A 17446-nucleotide genomic window follows, 5' to 3' on the forward strand; every position below is an offset into this window, starting at 1 on the left:
TCCTAAATATTGAGTAATGTGTATGAATGGTTGATTGTTCCACTGCATTGTATGAGCTAATAACTGGCAACACTTGTGACTACAGGGTGGGCCATTTATATGGATACACCTTAATAAAATGGGAATGGTTGGTGATATTAACTTCCTGTTTGTGGCACATTAGTATATGTGAGGGGGGAAACTTTTCAATATGGGTGGTGACCATGGTGGCCATTTTGAAGTCAGCCATTTTGAATCCAACTTTTGTTTTTTCAATAGGAAGAGGGTCATGTGACACATCAAACTTATTGGGAATTTCACAAGAAAAAACAATGATGGCTTGGGAAGTTAACGTAACTTTATTCTTTCATGAGTTATTTACAAGTTTCTGACCACTTATAAAATGTGTTCAATGTGCTGCCCATTGTGTTTGATTGTCAATGCAACCCTCTTCTCCCACTCTTCACACATTGATAGCAACACCGCCATAGTTTCAGGTGCTGCAGAATGGGCAAAACAAAAATTGGAACAGGACCCTCAGTTTACGCAGAACATTTTGTTCAGTGATGAGGCAAACTTTTATGTGAATGGTGAAGTTAACAAAGAAAACCACCACTATTGGTCTGACACTAACCCACATTGGATAGATCCCTCCAAGACTGTTGGAACACAAAAATTGATGGTATGGTGTGGTATATGGGGTACAAAGATAGTGGGGCCATTCTTCATCAATGGAAACCTCAAGGCCACTGGATATGTGAAATTGCTACATGATGATGCGTTTCCCTCTTTATGCACTGAAGCCGGCACGTTCCCTGAGTTTTTCCAGCAAGATGGTGCACCACCACATTATGGGTGTCAGGTCCGAGCATTCCTAGATGAACAGTTTCCTGAAAAGTGGATTGGTCATCGGGGGCCAGTGGAATGGCCCCCGAGGTCTCCCGATCTGACCCCTTTAGACTTTTATCTTTGGGGTCATCTGAAGGCAATTGTCTATGCTGTGAAGATATGAGATGTGCAGCACCTGAAACTACGGATACTGGAAGCCTGTGCTAGCATTTCTCCTGCGGTGTTGCTATCAGTGTGTGAAGAGTGGGACAAGAGGGTTGCATTGACAATCCTACAAAATGGGCAGCACATTGAACACATTCTATAAGTGGTCAGAAACTTGTAAGTAATGAAAGAATAAAGTTACATTAAAACCAAGCACGTTTCTTGTGAAATTCCCAATAAGTTTGATGTGTCACATGACCCTCTTCCTATTGAAAAAACAAAAGTTGGATTCAAAATGGCCGACTTCAAAATGGCAGCCATGGTCCCCACCCATCTTGAAAAGTCCCCCCCCCCCCCCACATATACTAATGTGCCACAAACAGGAAGTTAATATCACCAATCATTCCCATTTTATTAAGGTGTATCCATATAAATGGCCCACCCTGTACTATTCTGGGCTGTAATACGGACTGTAAGTCAGGATCAGTAAACTACTGGGGAAGATGAACCATGCTGGAACTTCTTGTAGGAAGGGTAATAGCCATTCTGTAGCTATTGGATGCAAGTTATGGAAAAGACTGGCAGAGAATTAGACTGAAGACCTCAGAATTAGACTGAAGACCTGTGGAAATTTAAAAAAAAACTACTTGTCCAAGGGACTAAAGCTGAACACAATCTACTTGTCCCTCAAGAAAATCTACTTGTCCTGGTTGATGAAATAATTTCAACCAAAATAGTCTGATCCCCCCCCACTAGACCACCAGGAATGGATATAAAATCCCTTTAGACACTGCTGACAGCGGTGATCTAATGGGTTAATAGGTGATCGCAGTATGCCAGGATATTAGCGGGGGGAGAGCTGTAGATCCTCTTACACCCGAGGGAAGCCCAGAAAAGTCTAGATGTAACTTTTTGATCACTTTATAAAAAATGTCTCATATGAAGTGACCAAAAATGAGCAATTCTGGACTATTATTTACATTTACACCGTTCACCGTACGGTTTAATTAACATTATATTTTAATAGTCTGGACATTTCCACATGCAGCGATACCACTTATGTTTATTTTTGTACATTATTTTTATTTAAAGAAAATTGGAAACTTTTATTAGGAAAGGGGCTTATTCACATATATACGCACTTTTTAAAATATTTGAATCACTATTTTTCAGTCTCAATAGGGACTTATGTGTTACTGGGGGAGGGGGGGGTTCTGCTTCTCCAGTTTATGTGCTGCATTTTGTGTCCGAAAATGCTGGAAGTTGCATTTAGTTACTAGATAACTACATCTCCCAGCATGCCCTGATACAGTCTATGGTTCTGTGGGTGTTGCAACATGTTGCACTGTATAGTACAGTTAAGGTTATTGTGGGACCTGCTGGGAGTTGTAGTTTTGGTTTGTGTCAGCTGCAGAGCCATAGTCTATGTCAAGGAATACTGGGAATTACAGTTAGTAACTACAACACCCAGCATGCCCTGATGCAGCCTATAGCTCTGCAGCTGACCCGAACCAAAACTACAACTCCCAGCATGTTGCACTTTAGTTCTACAGTTTAGGTTATGGTCCAACATGCTGGGAGTTGTAGTTTTGGTTCGGGCGTGTTTGCGTGCATCCGTGGGGCTCTTGGTCGTCGGGTGAGTATGAAGGGGGGGATTCTGGGGGTGCAATTTAGTGCGGGTGCCACTAAAAATAAATAAAATTAGACGGCACAACTGCCCTAATGCCTGACGTGACAGTCCGCTCCTATACAAAACATTCATGCATACACATATCATACATGCACCAGCCACTGCCCCCATATCATACATACACACACCCCCCCCGCCACTGCCCCCCCCCACATCACACATCATACACACATACACTCACACCATACATATACACCATACATACACCTGCCGCTGCCCACCCCACATCATACATCACATACATACACATCACACTTAGACATTATACACACATCATACATTACATACACATCACACATAGACAGACATCATACACACACATACACTCACACCATACATATCCACCAGTGTTTCCCAACCAGGGTGCCTCCAGCTGTTGCAAAACTACAACTCCCAGCATGCCGGGAGTTGTAGTTTTGCAACAGCTGGAGGGACCCTGGTTGGGAAACACTGATATACACCATACATATGCACACATCATACATACACCTGCCCCCCTATCATACATTACACACATCACACATACACTCACACCGTACATACACAACCACCCTTCCTGCCGCCTGTATTATCTGCCTCCTCACCTGAGCCGCCATGAGTGGACATCAGAGCTGTAGTCCCGGCCGGTGTGAGGTGAGATTTCCGTCCTCCCCCTCCCCCCTGCTCTGTGTTTTCCCCGTGCAAACAAGCAACCTCCCCGTGGTGAATTAGGTCCTGTCTAGACAGAGCAGGGGAGGGGGAGGGATAGAGCTGTGTGTGGGGGATGGAGCTGTGCACGGAGCTGTCTACATCCTTTCTCTCACCCTGCTGTGTCTTCTGAGCTCCGTCCATCCTCCGGGAGGGGAGATTAGGGGGCTCTGCAGTCAGCTGGAGGCCGCCGCCCCCTCCATATACTCTGAGCGCCGGTGTAAGGTGTAGACTTCCATCCGCTCCTGCACCTCACACCGACATTAAAGAAAAATACGGGGGAAGTCTGTCTGTCCCTGCCCGATACAGGGCTAAATCTATAAACAATTCACCTGCCCGGCACCCAAAACTACTAGTCCCGGGCGTCGGGCTATAGGATTTCCACATGCCTGGACCTGTGGGGAGATACTTTGTTGTAACCAATGGGGATAGTAAGAGACCGGTAGAAAAACACCTGATCTGATCTAGAGTTTTCAGTCATCTCCGTACCTCTCCATCTCATTCTGAAGCCACCTCCTCCTACCCCCTTCCCTTCTTCATAGTTTTATGGGCAGCATTCTACTGATCCCTCAATAGTTGAGAGATCAGCTGTGTTGAGACATTCTTTAGGGTACGTTCCCACCTACCGCATATGCAACGTATTTCATGCTGTGCAAAATCATCTGCGCAGTGGGAAATATGCTGCGTATTCTCTGGTGAACATATACAAAGGTCAGGCTGGTGGCAGGCTTGTGTTTTTAGTGAAGATTGGAGGCAGAGCCACCAAACATCACTGAACACACAGGGCTGCCACCGGCTATATGATCATCGGAGAACACACCGCAAAATCATCTGGGCATCAGGAAATATGCTGAGCGTGAAATACGCTGCGTATATGTTAGGTGGGATCATACCTTTAGAGTGAATTACTAGCCAGATAAGTGGAAAAAGGACTTTTACTCTGATAAAATTCATTATAAACTTTCTTATATTCACTGTCTGTAGATTAATGCGAAGTTTGTTAAAATGTGGCTATTTAAGTCCGTTTTCTGCTGATTTGGACTTTGGATTCTTTTTTTTTTTTTTTTTGTTGCAACAACTTATTTAGTCACTAGATATTTATGGTGTGCATAATTATTCTGTGCTAGCACATTATGAGAATGTAAGAGTCTTAAAGCAAAATAAAGCCAAATAAATTCAGTCAGTGAAGGAGGTGAAAATTGATTCCTCCTCAATGTCAGAGTAATGAAGTCTTAAGCTTTGTCTTCTTTTATTCCTGGTTTTCTTTTGGAGCTTTTCACTGATTTATATATGAACGCTAAAGTTCGGAAACTTTACCTTCAGAGTATTTTCTATTCACTGACTCATTGTCTTAGGGTGGGCATGTGCTGTTCCAAGTTAATGCGTTAAAAAAAAAAAAAAAATAGTTTTTTCTTCCTTTAAAATAGGTTTAATTTTCTTGCAGAAGATGATGGTCTGCGGTGTGTAGAGAAAGATGTTCTCATTCCTAAAATGATGAGAGAGAAAGCCAGACTGCGATGTGCTGAACAAGCAGAAGGTGAGATGACTTTTTTTTTTTTTTAATATTTTTTTTATATGGACAACATCACTATTGTATTAATATGGTAATATATATAGTATTCACCTATGAAGTTTACTGGTGTCACACCAAGTTATAGATATAGTGCCAAGGATGAATCAGATCTTGTTATTGGACTTCAGAAAAGCCTTATTCTGCTAAATTTATAAAAGTTTTCCTGTTCTCTAAAGACTTAATTTAGTCCTATCCTTTTTTTTTATGTTGCATAATACGACTTTTTTATCGTATTGACACACAAAATAAAGATAACATGTCAGTTTTACCATAAAGTGCACTGCGTAAAAACTAAACCCTAAAATTGCTAAATTGTTTTCTTTTCAATCTTCCTACAAAATATTTCTTGTTTTGTTGCGCCATACATTTTACGGTAAAATGAAAGGTATCATTACAAAGTACAGTTGTTTGTGAAAAAAATAAGTCCATATTATGCTCTGAAGATGGAAAAATAAGAGTTGTGGCTCTTAAAAAGTGAGCAGGAAAAAACAGAGTATCATGTTAAAAAAAGATTGCCGAACGGCTCTCCCATAGAGCTATGGGCGGGGGTCGTGACACGCTGCTATATTGGAGAGCCGGGGCTCTAAAAAGAGATTGCAGGGGCCCCCAGTGCTTGGACAAGGCAATCTAAAACTTATCCCTTATTTTTCGAAGTCTACCTTTATGGGGTGAAGCATGTGGTAGTCCTCTCCATTATATTTCACAAATAATATTACACAAGATTTGAGTGCATAGGCACACAGCACAAATACTCTTTGACTGCATTGAGTACCAAAATAAAAATCATACATTCAGAACCAGCGTTTCTTCACATATTCCGCCATAACACCAGCTTGTGGGGGTAAAACTTAGTGACAGATTCCGTTTAATGTAGGTATAACAGTGGCCATACATTTTATACCTCCACAACATTTCCTTGGTTTCTAAAGGCATGTTATACAATTATTACTTTTTTAAATTATTAAATGGTACTTTTCATTCTAATAACATAACATGTGACATGACATTGCAGATCATAAAATGAGTAAAAGTGAATTGATAAATAAATGTTAAATAAACAGATAATAGACAGAGTTGGTTCACACCACCTAGGTTTCCTGATACCTCTTCTCCTCTAGGCACACAGTGATTTTTAGTCAAATTGATGGGCCACAACATAACTTCAGGCCTCCCTCCTGCAAAGTCTGGCCAGTGTCAACCATGGTTTCAGTAACATGCACTTGTTCAACACTACTTCACCAACAGGGGCCATTGTGTCCCTCAAGGGTTGCACTGGCTTAGGACATTTTCAAGTGACATGTGAGGACTCACATGCGAAGATCAGAGCCCTCTACACACTAAGCATTCAATTTGCCTAAGGGCAAAATAAAATGACACTTGATAAAAAAAAAAAAAAAAAGTTGTGGAATAGTTATGGCCTCTTATGAGACGTGGTATAACCACAAGAGAAGTGTGAGATACTTTGAAGTCTTAGAACCTAAGCGCATAGGTTAGATTGTGTCTGATTGAATCAGTGTGTGGAAATGTATGTATAGTACCTAAGACCTGTTTGTATTAGCTTATAAAGGTACTGGTATGACTGGTGATACCTACTTTATGCCTATAGAATGGTGGTATTTTTTCAGAATGAAAAAGTAATTTATGTTTGTATTCCAAACTAAGTAGAATTACTGAAAAAAATGTAAGGAAAGATTTTAGGAAATAAAAGCTAGAATAATAAAGATTTTTTGTATTTCTAGCATCTGATGTCTAAGGACAAAGGTATGTGGACACCTAAAAGTCATGTTTGCATGTTGAAATTTTCATTCCAGTACAATAGACAGTAATGCAAAGTTGACCCACTTTTAGGAATGGAACACAGTGATGACCCCCATTTAGTTCTCAAGCACTGGTTTCCAGCAGTCAATATTCTTACTCATTCCAAAGGTGTTCCACGAGAGTGATCTTGGGGCACTGTTCAGACCAGTTCCAGTTTGTTTAAAAAGCGGTGTCTCACTTTTAAAGTTACTCATCATTACACCATTCTTGCAAGTGATCCTTAAACTTTACAAATACAAGGCAAATCTGTCCTTTTTCACACACAACTCTTGAAATATTATTTGAAAGCATCATTAATTTTAGGGCACTGTTTATAGAATAAGGGGGTTTCTGTACTCACAACATAAGCCAAACAATAAATACAGTATGAACTAAATAATTGACAGACTGGTACAGATGGAGAGAAAGAAGACTCTGCCCTTGAGGGCTTACAGTCTACATGAAAAGATTGAAGAAGACAATAGGTGAGGGTAAAGGCTGCTCATAAAGCAATGTAATGGCAGCATATTCTATTGTAGCTTGTAGATTTTTCATAGGGGTTGGGATTTCAGATTGCTTGTGAAGGTGGCGTGGCGTGGGGGGGGGGAGGGGGGTGTAGACTATTATTGGCTGGGCAAGTGAGTTCCAGATTACAGAAGAAATGCATGAAAGAAATCTTGGATATAGTTGTGCAAGGGGCAGATAAAAGGAGGATAAAAGAGAGAGGACTTGTGAGGATCAGAGTTTACGTGTGGAAAGCTATCAGGAGACAAGGTCAAAGATATTTGGAGGGACAGGTCTTGGACAGTCTTATACAGTCATGGGTGTAAATGTTGGCACCCCTGAAATTTTTCTAGAAAATGAAGTATTTCTCACAGAAAGGGTTTGCAGCAACACATGTTTTGCTCAACACATGTTTATTCCCTTTGTGTGTATTGGAACAAAACCAAAAAAGGAGGGGGAAAAAGCAAATTGGACATAATGTCACACCAAACTCCAAGAATAGGCTGGACAAAATTATTGGCACCATTTCAAAATTGTGGAAAAATAAGATTGTTTCAAGCATGGCATGCTCTTTTAAACTCACCTGGGGAAAGTGACAGAGGTGGGCAATATAAAAATCACACCTGGAAGCAGATAAAAAGGAGAGAAGTCCAGTCTTTGCATTGTGTGTCTGTGTGTGCCACAATAAGCATGGGCAACATAAAGAGAAAATAACTGTCTGAGGAATTGAGAACCAAAATTGTGGAAAAATATCAACAATCTCAAGGTTACAAGTCCATCTCCAGAGATCTAGATTTGCCTTAGTCCAAAGTGCGCAACATTATCAAGAAGTTTGCAACCCATGGCACTGTAGCTAATCTCCCTGGGCATGGAGACCTGGAGCAGTTTGAAAAGGAAGAGTGGTCCAACATTCCAGCTGAGAGGTGTAAGAAGCTTATTGATGGTTATAGGAAGCGACTGATTTCAGTTATTTTTTCCAAAGAATGTGCAACCAAATATTAAAGGGGTATTCCAGGCAAAAACCAACTGGCTCAGGAAAGTTACCATATATACTCGAGTATAACACCCCCACTTCATCATCACCACATGTCATCAGCCCCCCCCCCCCCCCTTCATCATCACCGCTTGTCAATGTCTGATACAGTGGTCTTCAACCTGCGGACCTCCAGATGTTTCAAAACTACAACTCCCAGCAAGCCCGGGCAGCCATCGGCTGTCTGGGCTTGCTGGGAGTTGTAGTTTTGAAACCTCTGGAGGTCCGCAGGTTGAAGACCACTGCGGCCTTCGACATCGTCCAGCCCCCCCCTCACCCCCTTTAGTTCTGTACTCACATCCGCTCGGCGGGACATTAGGGTGCGCTGGTCCGGTGCTGCAGGACTGTCCGGTGGGGAGGTCGTCCAGTGGGATAGTGGTTCCGGGCTGCCATCTTCACCGGGGGGCCTCTTCTCCGCGCTTCAGGCCCGGAATAGAGGCGTTGCCTTGACGACGACGCAGAGGGACGTTGGTAATGAACGTACCTCTGCGTCGTCTTCAAGGCAACGTGACTATTCCGGGCCCGAAGCGCGGAGAAGAGGCCCCCCGGTGAAGATGGCAGCCCGGAACCACTATCCCACTGGACGACCTCCCCACCGGACAGTCCTGCAGCACCGGACCAGCGCACCCTAACGTCCTGCCGTGCGGAGGTGAGTACAGAACTAAAGGGGGTGAGAGGGGCTGGATGATGTTGAAGGCCGCAGTGGTCTTCAACCTGCGGACCTCCAGAGGTTTCAAAACTACAACTCCCAGCAAGCCCGGACAGCCGATGGCTGCCCGGGCTTGCTGGGAGTTGTAGTTTTGAAACATCTGGAGGTCCGCAGGTTGAAGACCACTGAGGGCAGAGAGTTCACTCGAGTATAAGCCGAGGGGGGTGTTTTCAGCACGAAAAATCATGCTGAAAAACTCGGCTTATACTCGAGTATATACGGTAAACAGATTTGTAAATGACTTCTATTAAAAAATCTTAATCCTTCCAATAGTTCTTAGCTTCTGAAGTTGAGTTGCTGTTTTCTGTCTAACTGCTTTCTGATGGCTCACGTCCCGGGAGCTGTCCAGCTCCTATGGGGATATTCTCCCATCATGCAAGGGATATTCTCCCATCATGCACAGCTCCCGTGACGTGACATCATCATTGAGCAGTTAGACAGAAAACTTCAGAAGCTAATAATTATTGGAAGGATTAAGATTTTATAATAGAAGTAATTTACAAATCTGTTTAACTTTACGGAGCCAGTTGATATATGAAAAAAAGTTTTTGCCTGGAATACCCCTTTAAGTTAAGGGTGCCAATAATTTTGTCCAGCCCATTTTTGGAGTTTGGTGTGACATTATGTCCAATTTGCTCTTTTTCCTCCCTTTTTTGGTTTAGTTCCAATACACACAAAGGGAATAAACCTTTTTATAGCAAAAGATTTGTTACAGCAATCCTTTTCTTTGAGAAATACTTCGTTTTCTAGAAAAATTTCAGGGGTACCAAATTTACGGACATGACTGTATGTCATTGCTAATATTTAGAACTGAGTTCACTGGACAGTGAATATCCAGGGAAGGGGTTACCAGAGTAGAGAGACAGAGGATAATTGTGAAAGGTGTGGAGGTGTTTTATTAGTCCCAAAAAAAGCGGTTTCCTATCTACCCTAAATTCATTTTGTAGGCCTAACCTAGAGAATGTTGCATCACCCTCTTGTCCTAATTAAATAGACCCCTCTGAATGAGGTTGCTTTTTTGTGGCTGGGGGGGTTTACCGTAAACAGCACATTGAAAGTATAGTAAATGTAAAAAAAAATACTTTTAAATTGTAAGTCAAATATTAAATGTTTGCATATATCTAAACAAGAGGATCCTGCTGTATATTTGTGTTCTTTTACAGTGTATTCTGTACAGTTGTGTTCTGTTTCAGTGTATATTTACAGTATGAAATTCAGGCTCTGAGCCCGCTCTATACATCCCCCCCCCCCCCCCCGGCAGGATATACCCCACCTACTGACCCTAAGCTAATCAGTTTTAGCTTAGTGTCCTAGGAGGCAAGACACAGGTCTGGTGTTCTCCAGACCTGGTCTTTCTTTTTTTTTTTCTTTTATCCTTTATTTTCTGTTTTCAGGTGGGGGTTCAGGAGCATGGCGCTACCTGTTCCCCCATATGCGGCTAAGGGTCACGGGACATAAAATACAAATGCACCGTTAACCCCCTTACCGCTAACGGCCAGCACCTAGGGGTCGTACCTTGGGTCCAGGTCCCCCTTGTTTCCCTGCTCGTCCATGTCTGTAGCAGCATGACGTGATGCAGATAGCCATAAGACTGGCTGAAGACATCTTCAGATGAGTATGGTGGATACAGGGTAATTATGATCTCTCTCCCTCTTCCTCCCCGGCTCACAGATGGCACACCCGCTCCAGGGGCCGTTCTCAGAGTCATCGTTTGAGGTCCCTGTCCTCTCGCTCTAGGTCTCCCTCGCTTCAGTCTGGGGTTGCCTCCGCAGGTTCCCACTCCCCAAGGGAAGCAGCGGACGAATGATCAGATTCCGCTTTGGATCAAAAGGACTACTCAGCAAATTCCGAAATGGTGAACGGTTTAGTGTCAGCCATCCGGGATACTTTTCAGCTGGTGGACCCCAGAACTTTGGATCCTGATCCAGAAGTTTCCTTTCGCCACTCTCGGCATGCTCCCAAGGCTTTCAGTTCTCATGCGGAATTTGACGCCTTGCTGGATGCTGCTTGTAAACACCCGGTAAGAAGATTTCAGAGATCCAAGAGGTTTCGGGCTCGATTTCCCTTTCCGCAGGACCTAGTTTCCAAATGGACAGTGCCACCCACGGTTGATCCTCAGGTCTCCCGCCTGTCCAAGTCCAATACCCTGCCTCTTGCAAACGCAACGTCACTTAAGGACCCTGCGGACAAGAAAATTGAGAATTTGTCGAAGTCCGCCTTTGAGGCGGCTGAGTCTTTGTTGCTTCCCACCTTTGCTTCCGCTTGGGTGGCCAATAGAGATGAGCGAACTTACAGTAAATTACGTAAGTTCGATTCGTCACGAACTTCTCGGCTTGGCAGTTGAGGGCTTTTCCTGCATAAATTAGTTCAGCTTTCAGGTGCTCCGGTCGGCTGCAAAAGGTGGACACAGTCCTAGGAGACTATTTCCTAGGAATGTATCCACCTTTTCCAGCCCACCGCAGCACCTGAAGGCTGAACTAATTTACGCAGGATAAGTCCAACTGCCGAGCCGAGAAGTTCGTGACGAATCAAATTTACTGTAAGTTCGCTCATCTCTAGTGGCCAAGTTGGTGTCGGTTTGGGTTTCCCAGCTTCGCCAGGGTATCCTTTATGATGATACCAGGGAGCAACTGGCGGACATGGCTGGCCAGCTCTCTCAGGCCGGTGATTTCCTCAGCTCAGCAGCTTTGGAGTCCGCTCACTGCACGGCCCTTGCCTCGGCTAACTTGGTTGCCATACGCCGTTCCATGTGGCTGAAGGCGTGGGACGCCGATGCAGCTTAAAAGAGGTCACTGACGGAGTTACCTTCTCTGGTTCCCGGCTCTTTGGGAAATGGCTGGATGAAATTATTTCTGAAGCTACAGGAGGTAAGAGTTCCCTGCTACCACAGAACAAGCCTCGGTGCTCCGACCCCCATCGTAAGGCGACTTCCTTAGGGCCATTTGCATTCGGTCGCCCTTCCAAGCAGGCGCACCCCCCATCTTGGAAAACCCCCTCTTTCAAGACATGTCCTTCATGGAAGTCGGACAACTGATCTGGCAGTTTCCTAGCCAAATCTGGTAACCGTAAGCTTACCTCTTCCTGAAGGGGCGCCCCACCCCCCGTATTTTTCTCGGGTGGGAGGTCGCCTGTCTCTCTTCCAGGACATTTGGCTGGCTAAGGTCCAGGACTCTTGGGTGCAAGACGTCATTTCAAGGGGTTATTGGATAGAATTTGCTTCCATCCTCAAAAACAGTTTCTTCCGATCCCACCCTCCTCGGTGCTCTTCTTTGGCATCGGCTTTTCAGACCGCTTTACGTTCACTCCTCTCTCAGGGAGTGATAGTGCCAGTTCCACCAGAAGAATGTTTTTAAGGGTTCTACTCGAACCTCTTTGTAGTTCCCAAGAAGGAGGGCACAGTTCGCCCCATTCTGGACCTCAAGTTACTCAATCGCTATCTGCATCCCCGCCATTTTCAGATGGAGTCTCTCCGGTCCGTGGTGGCTTCCATGGACCAGGGCGAGTTTCTTTCGTCGGTGAACATTCGGGATGCCCATCTCCACATCCCTATCTTCCATGCTCATCAGTGATTCCTTCGTTTCACTGTTCCGACGGGCCATTTTCAGTTTGTGGTGCTCCCTTTTTGGACTAGCCACGGCTCCCAGGGTCTTCACCAAGGTCATGGCGGCAGTAATTGCTATCCTTCTGAGCCAGGGGATCTCAGTTCTCCCCTACCTGGACGACCTCTTAATCAAGGCCCCGTCACGGTCCCAAAACCTGGAGAGTCTTCAGCTCACGCTTCACACCCTGTCCTCTTTCTGCTGAGTGATCAACTGAGAGAAGTCGCATCTGTCCCCTTCCCAGTCCCTGATATTTCTGGGTCTCCTTTTCGACATGGCTGTAGCCTATATCCGTCTTCCCTTAGACAAACGGCGATCTCTGCAGCTGGGTGTCTGTCGCCTGCAATGCCCCTCCCTGTTTCCAGTTTGTTTCTTCATGGAGGTCTTGGGCCGGATTGTGGCTTCCATGGAAGCAGTCCCCTTCACCCAGTTTCTTTGTCGCTCCCTCCAACTGGCCATGTGGGACAAGTCTCTGTTTTCCCTGGATCGCCGGATTCTTTTGCCTCCGGTGGTACGGCGGTTCCTTCTTTGGTAGCTCCATTCTCCCCTTCTTCTTCCTGGGAGGTCTTTTTCTTCTTCGTTGGCAGATTGTCACTACCGATACGAGTCTCCAGGGCTGGGGAGGTGTGTTTTGGGACCTGACGGTACAGGGTCGCTGGTCCCTTCAGGAAACCCATGCTCTGGGCAATCTTTCTTTGCCTCCTCCACTGGGAAAATCTCTTTGAGGGTTGGCCAGTCCGTGTTCAGTCGGACAACGCGAAGGCGGTCGCATACATCAATCGCCAAGGCGGTACGTGAAGTTGTTCGGCGATGGAGGAGGAATTCTCCTCTGGGCCGAGGCTAGAGTCTCTGCTCTCTCGGCGATCCACATTCCAGGTTTGGAAAATTGAGAAGCAGACTTTCTCAGCCGCTCTTCAGCGGATCCAGGGGAATGGTCTTTCCGTCCAGAGGTGTTCACACAGATCTGCAATCTCTGGGGGACCCTGAACGTGGATCTCTTTGCTTCTCACCACAACTGGAGGGTTCCACTCTTTGTGGCGAAGTTGCAGGACACTCTGGCCTTGGCAGTGGACACTCTGGTCATTCAATGGTCATCCTTCCATCTCCCTTACCTCTTTCCGCCCCTTCCCCTCCTGCCCCGGGTTCTGAGGAAACTCAAGGCAAGGTGGAAGGCGTTCCTGCCAGTCTGGTGGCTCCAGATTGGCACAGACCCGCGGGGTACGCCGACGTAATCCGGCTGGTCGATGGGCTGCTGCGTCTTCCGCTTCGTCCCGATCTTTTCTCAGGGTCCTCTTTGCCACCCCAATTTACTGTTGTAAACTCAATAACTAAACCCCAAGGCCGAAGCCCGGGGTGTAAACCCCTATTGCTTACCCCTTAAAAATTAGCTTTTATTATTTATGGTTAAAAAATAATTCCCACAACAAAAAGATTAAAACTGACAACCATGTGATCCAAATATAGCAGTAGGTACATTAAATAGGATCAATGTCCTCTCGAGTACTAGGTAGCCCTGCAGTGGCTGCCTATTCAGGGGATCACTCTGGTGTCGCTTAAAAGATACGCACAATTGACGCCTCTACATGTTTCGCCGCCTCCGCGGCTTTCTCAAGAGGCAATGGTGGCAATGGCCGTTGCCACCATTGCCTCTTGAGAAAGCCGCGGAGGCGGCGAAACATGTAGAGGCTGCAATTGTGTGTATCTTTTAAGCGACACCAGAGTGATCCCCTGAATAGGCAGCCACTGCAGGGCTACCTAGTACTCGAGAGGACATTGATCCTATTTAATGTACCTACTGCTATATTTGGATCACATGGTTGTCAGTTTTAATCTTTTTGCTGTGGGAATTATTTTTTAACCATAAATAATAAAAGCTAATTTTTAAGGGGTAAGCAATAGGGGGTTTACACCCCGGGCTTCGGCCTTGGGGTTTAGTTATTGAGTTTGAATTTGGCCCCTTACTACCCTAGGGTAGTTTGCTCAATATAATTTACTGTTGTTGCATTTGATGGCGTGGCAGTTGAAACCACGGTATTGAGGGTGCGCAGTTTTTCCCCTGAGGTAATTCGTACCATGCTTCGGGCCTGGAAGCCATCATTGGCAAGGATTTATTACCGCACCTGGAAAGCTTATTTTCGGTGGTGTGAGGTACAGTCCTTTTCCTCCGGTGGTGTTTTCTTTTCCACGCCTTCTTGCTTTTCTCCAATCGGGGCTGGATAAACATTTGACCCTCAGCTCCCTTAAGGGTCAGGTTTCGTCTCTTTTTCTATTCTTTTCTAATGACCGTTGGCCTCTAATTCCCATGTTCGCACCTGCCTGCAGGAAGTTGCCCACAAGCCTCCACCTTTCAGGTCCCCCACTCCTACATGGGACCTCAACCTGGTACTTGGAGCTTTAACCCCTTAAGGACTCAGGGTTTTTCCGTTTTTGCACTTTCGTTTTTTCCTCCTTACCTTTTAAAAATCATAACCCTTTCAATTTTCCACCTAAAAATCCATATTATGGCTTATTTTTTGCGTCACCAATTCTACTTTGCAGTGACATTAGTCATTTTACCCAAAAATGCACGGTGAAACGGAAAAAAAATGATTGTGCGACAAAATCGAAGAAAAAACACCGTTTTGTAACTTTTGGGGGCTTCCGTTTCTTCGCAGTGCATATTTCGGTAAAAATTACACCTTTATCATTATTCTGTAGGTCCATACGGTTAAAATGATACCCTATCTATATAGGTTTGATTTTGTCGCACTTCTGGAAAAAATCATAACTACCTGCAGGAAAATTTATACGTTTAAAAATGTCATCTTCTGACCCCTATAACTTTTTTATTTTTCCACGTACAGGGCGGTATGAAGACTAATTTTATGCACCGTGATCTGAAGTTTTTATCGGTATGATTTTTGTTTTGATCGGACTTTTTGATCACTTTTTATTCATTTTTTAATGGTATAAAAAGTGACCAAAATACGCTTTTTTGGACTTTGGAATTTTTTTGCGCGTACGCCATTGACCGTGCGGTTTAATTAATGATATATTTTTATAGTTCGGACATTTACACACGCGGCGATACCACATATGTTTATTTTTAATTTTTTTTACACTGTTTTATTTTTTTTTATGGGAAAAGGGGGGTGATTCAAACTTTTATTAGGGAAGGGGTTAAATGACCTTTATTAACACTTTTTTTTTTTTACTTTTTTTTTGCAGTGTTATAGGTCCCATAGGGACCTATAACACTGCACACACTGATCTTTTACACAGATCACAGGCGTGTATTAACACGCCTGTGATCAGTGTTATCGGCGCTTGACTGCTCCTGCCTGGATGTCAGGCACGGAGCAGTCATTCACCGATCGTACACTGGGGAGGCAGGTAAGGGCCCTCCCGGTGTCCTGTCAGCTGTTCGGGACACCGCGATTTCACCGCGGCGGTCCTGAACAGCCCGACTGAGCAGCCGGGTCACTTTCACTTTAGAAGCGGCGGTCAGCTTTGACCGCCGCTTCTAAAGGGTTAATACCGCACATCGCCGCGATCGGCGATGTGTGGTATTAGCCGCGGGTCCCGGCCGTTGATGAGCGCCGGGACCGTCGCGGCGCGATCCCGCTTCATATCGCGGGAGCTGGCGCAGGACGTAAATACACGTCCTTCATCGTTAAGGGGTTAAGGGAGGCTCCGTTCGAACCCCTTGGGGATGCCTCTCTTCGGAGGGTCTCTGAGTTGGCGTCTTTCCTGTCGTTCAACTCTTTTGGTCCTTCATCGGGACAAGGTGGTTTTTCGTCCACCTCCTTTTTTGCTCAAAGTGGTTTCCTCTTTTCATGTGAACGAAGAGATTGTTCTTCCTTCCTTTTGTCTGTCCCCTTCCAATGCCAAACTGTCTGGATCTACCTTTTGGTCACCTCCTCTTTTCGTCAGGGTGAGTCTGTAAGGTGCCCCCCTGGTCGCCCTTGCACACTTTCACCAAATTCTACCAGGTGCACACTTTTGCATCGGCTGACGTCAGTTTGGGCCGCAAGGTGTTGCAGGCGGCAGTGGCTTCGTCCTCTGCCTGATTTTGGGTTGAGTACTTTTCTCCCCACCCCAAGGACTGCATTGATACATCCCATGGTTCTGTGTCCCCCAATGGTTTCCAACCGAGAAAAGTAGATTTTGTATGTTTACCGTAAAATCTTCCTCAGAGGATCCATTGGGGGACACAGCGCCCACCCATGGTTTGTGTACAGGTTTCGTTGGTTTTGTCTGAGGGGTGGTTCGGTTTCCTTTTTTTTGTCTGGTTCCCTTGAACTCCTGCTGGTTAACTTTTCTGTCAGTTGCCTCCTACTGCTTTTGGGACTAAACTGATTAGCTCAGGGTCAGTAGGTGGGATATATCTTGCAAGGAGGGGGCCACTTCTTTGTATGCCTAGTGTCAGTGCCTCCTAGCGGCAAGAGCATATACCCACAGTTCTGTGTCCCCCAATGGATCCTCCGAGAAAGAGATTTCACGGTAAGCATAAAATATCTACTTTTTTTCTCTTCTCACACAGCAGTTTGATCACCCTGAAATAGGACGCTTTCACAAATTGCTCCATTCTATACACTGTGAGCAATTATTCCATTATTTGAAAATACTCCAGCAATGAGAGACACGTTCATGGCCCAGGATAGATTATCAGTTACCAGGCCTAAACAAACAAGCATTGACCAGTGAGCATCACCTGTTAAGTCAGCATGGTGACTCCTACCCAGATGCTTATCATGGTTGGAATATGTGCAACTAAGATCTTAAATGTAATGATGATATACTTTATAATGTAAGTGACTACGATATTTGAGCAACATAAGTTTATTGGGGAAAACTGTACGATTGAAAGCAGGCACTAGTACCATGTTGGGCCACATCTAGC

The 17446-nt window shown here is 45.0% G+C and overlaps 1 protein-coding gene across 2 annotated transcripts in view; it reads left to right on the top strand.

The window, feature by feature from the left end:
- CMC1 (C-X9-C motif containing 1) overlaps nt 1-17446 on the top strand; it is a 78557-nt gene that overhangs the window by 31551 nt on the left and 29560 nt on the right. The window contains exon 2 of one of the 2 annotated variants that reach the window (XM_056520071.1): nt 4797-4886. In XM_056520071.1, the coding sequence (XP_056376046.1) occupies nt 4797-4886 (90 nt within the window). Of the gene's footprint in view, nt 1-4793; nt 4887-17446 lie in introns of both variants that reach the window. The other variant, XM_056520070.1, reaches the window with a different exon arrangement.

This window comes from Hyla sarda, chromosome 5 (genome assembly GCF_029499605.1).
Source record: "Hyla sarda isolate aHylSar1 chromosome 5, aHylSar1.hap1, whole genome shotgun sequence".
Classification (NCBI taxonomy): domain Eukaryota; kingdom Metazoa; phylum Chordata; class Amphibia; order Anura; family Hylidae; genus Hyla; species Hyla sarda.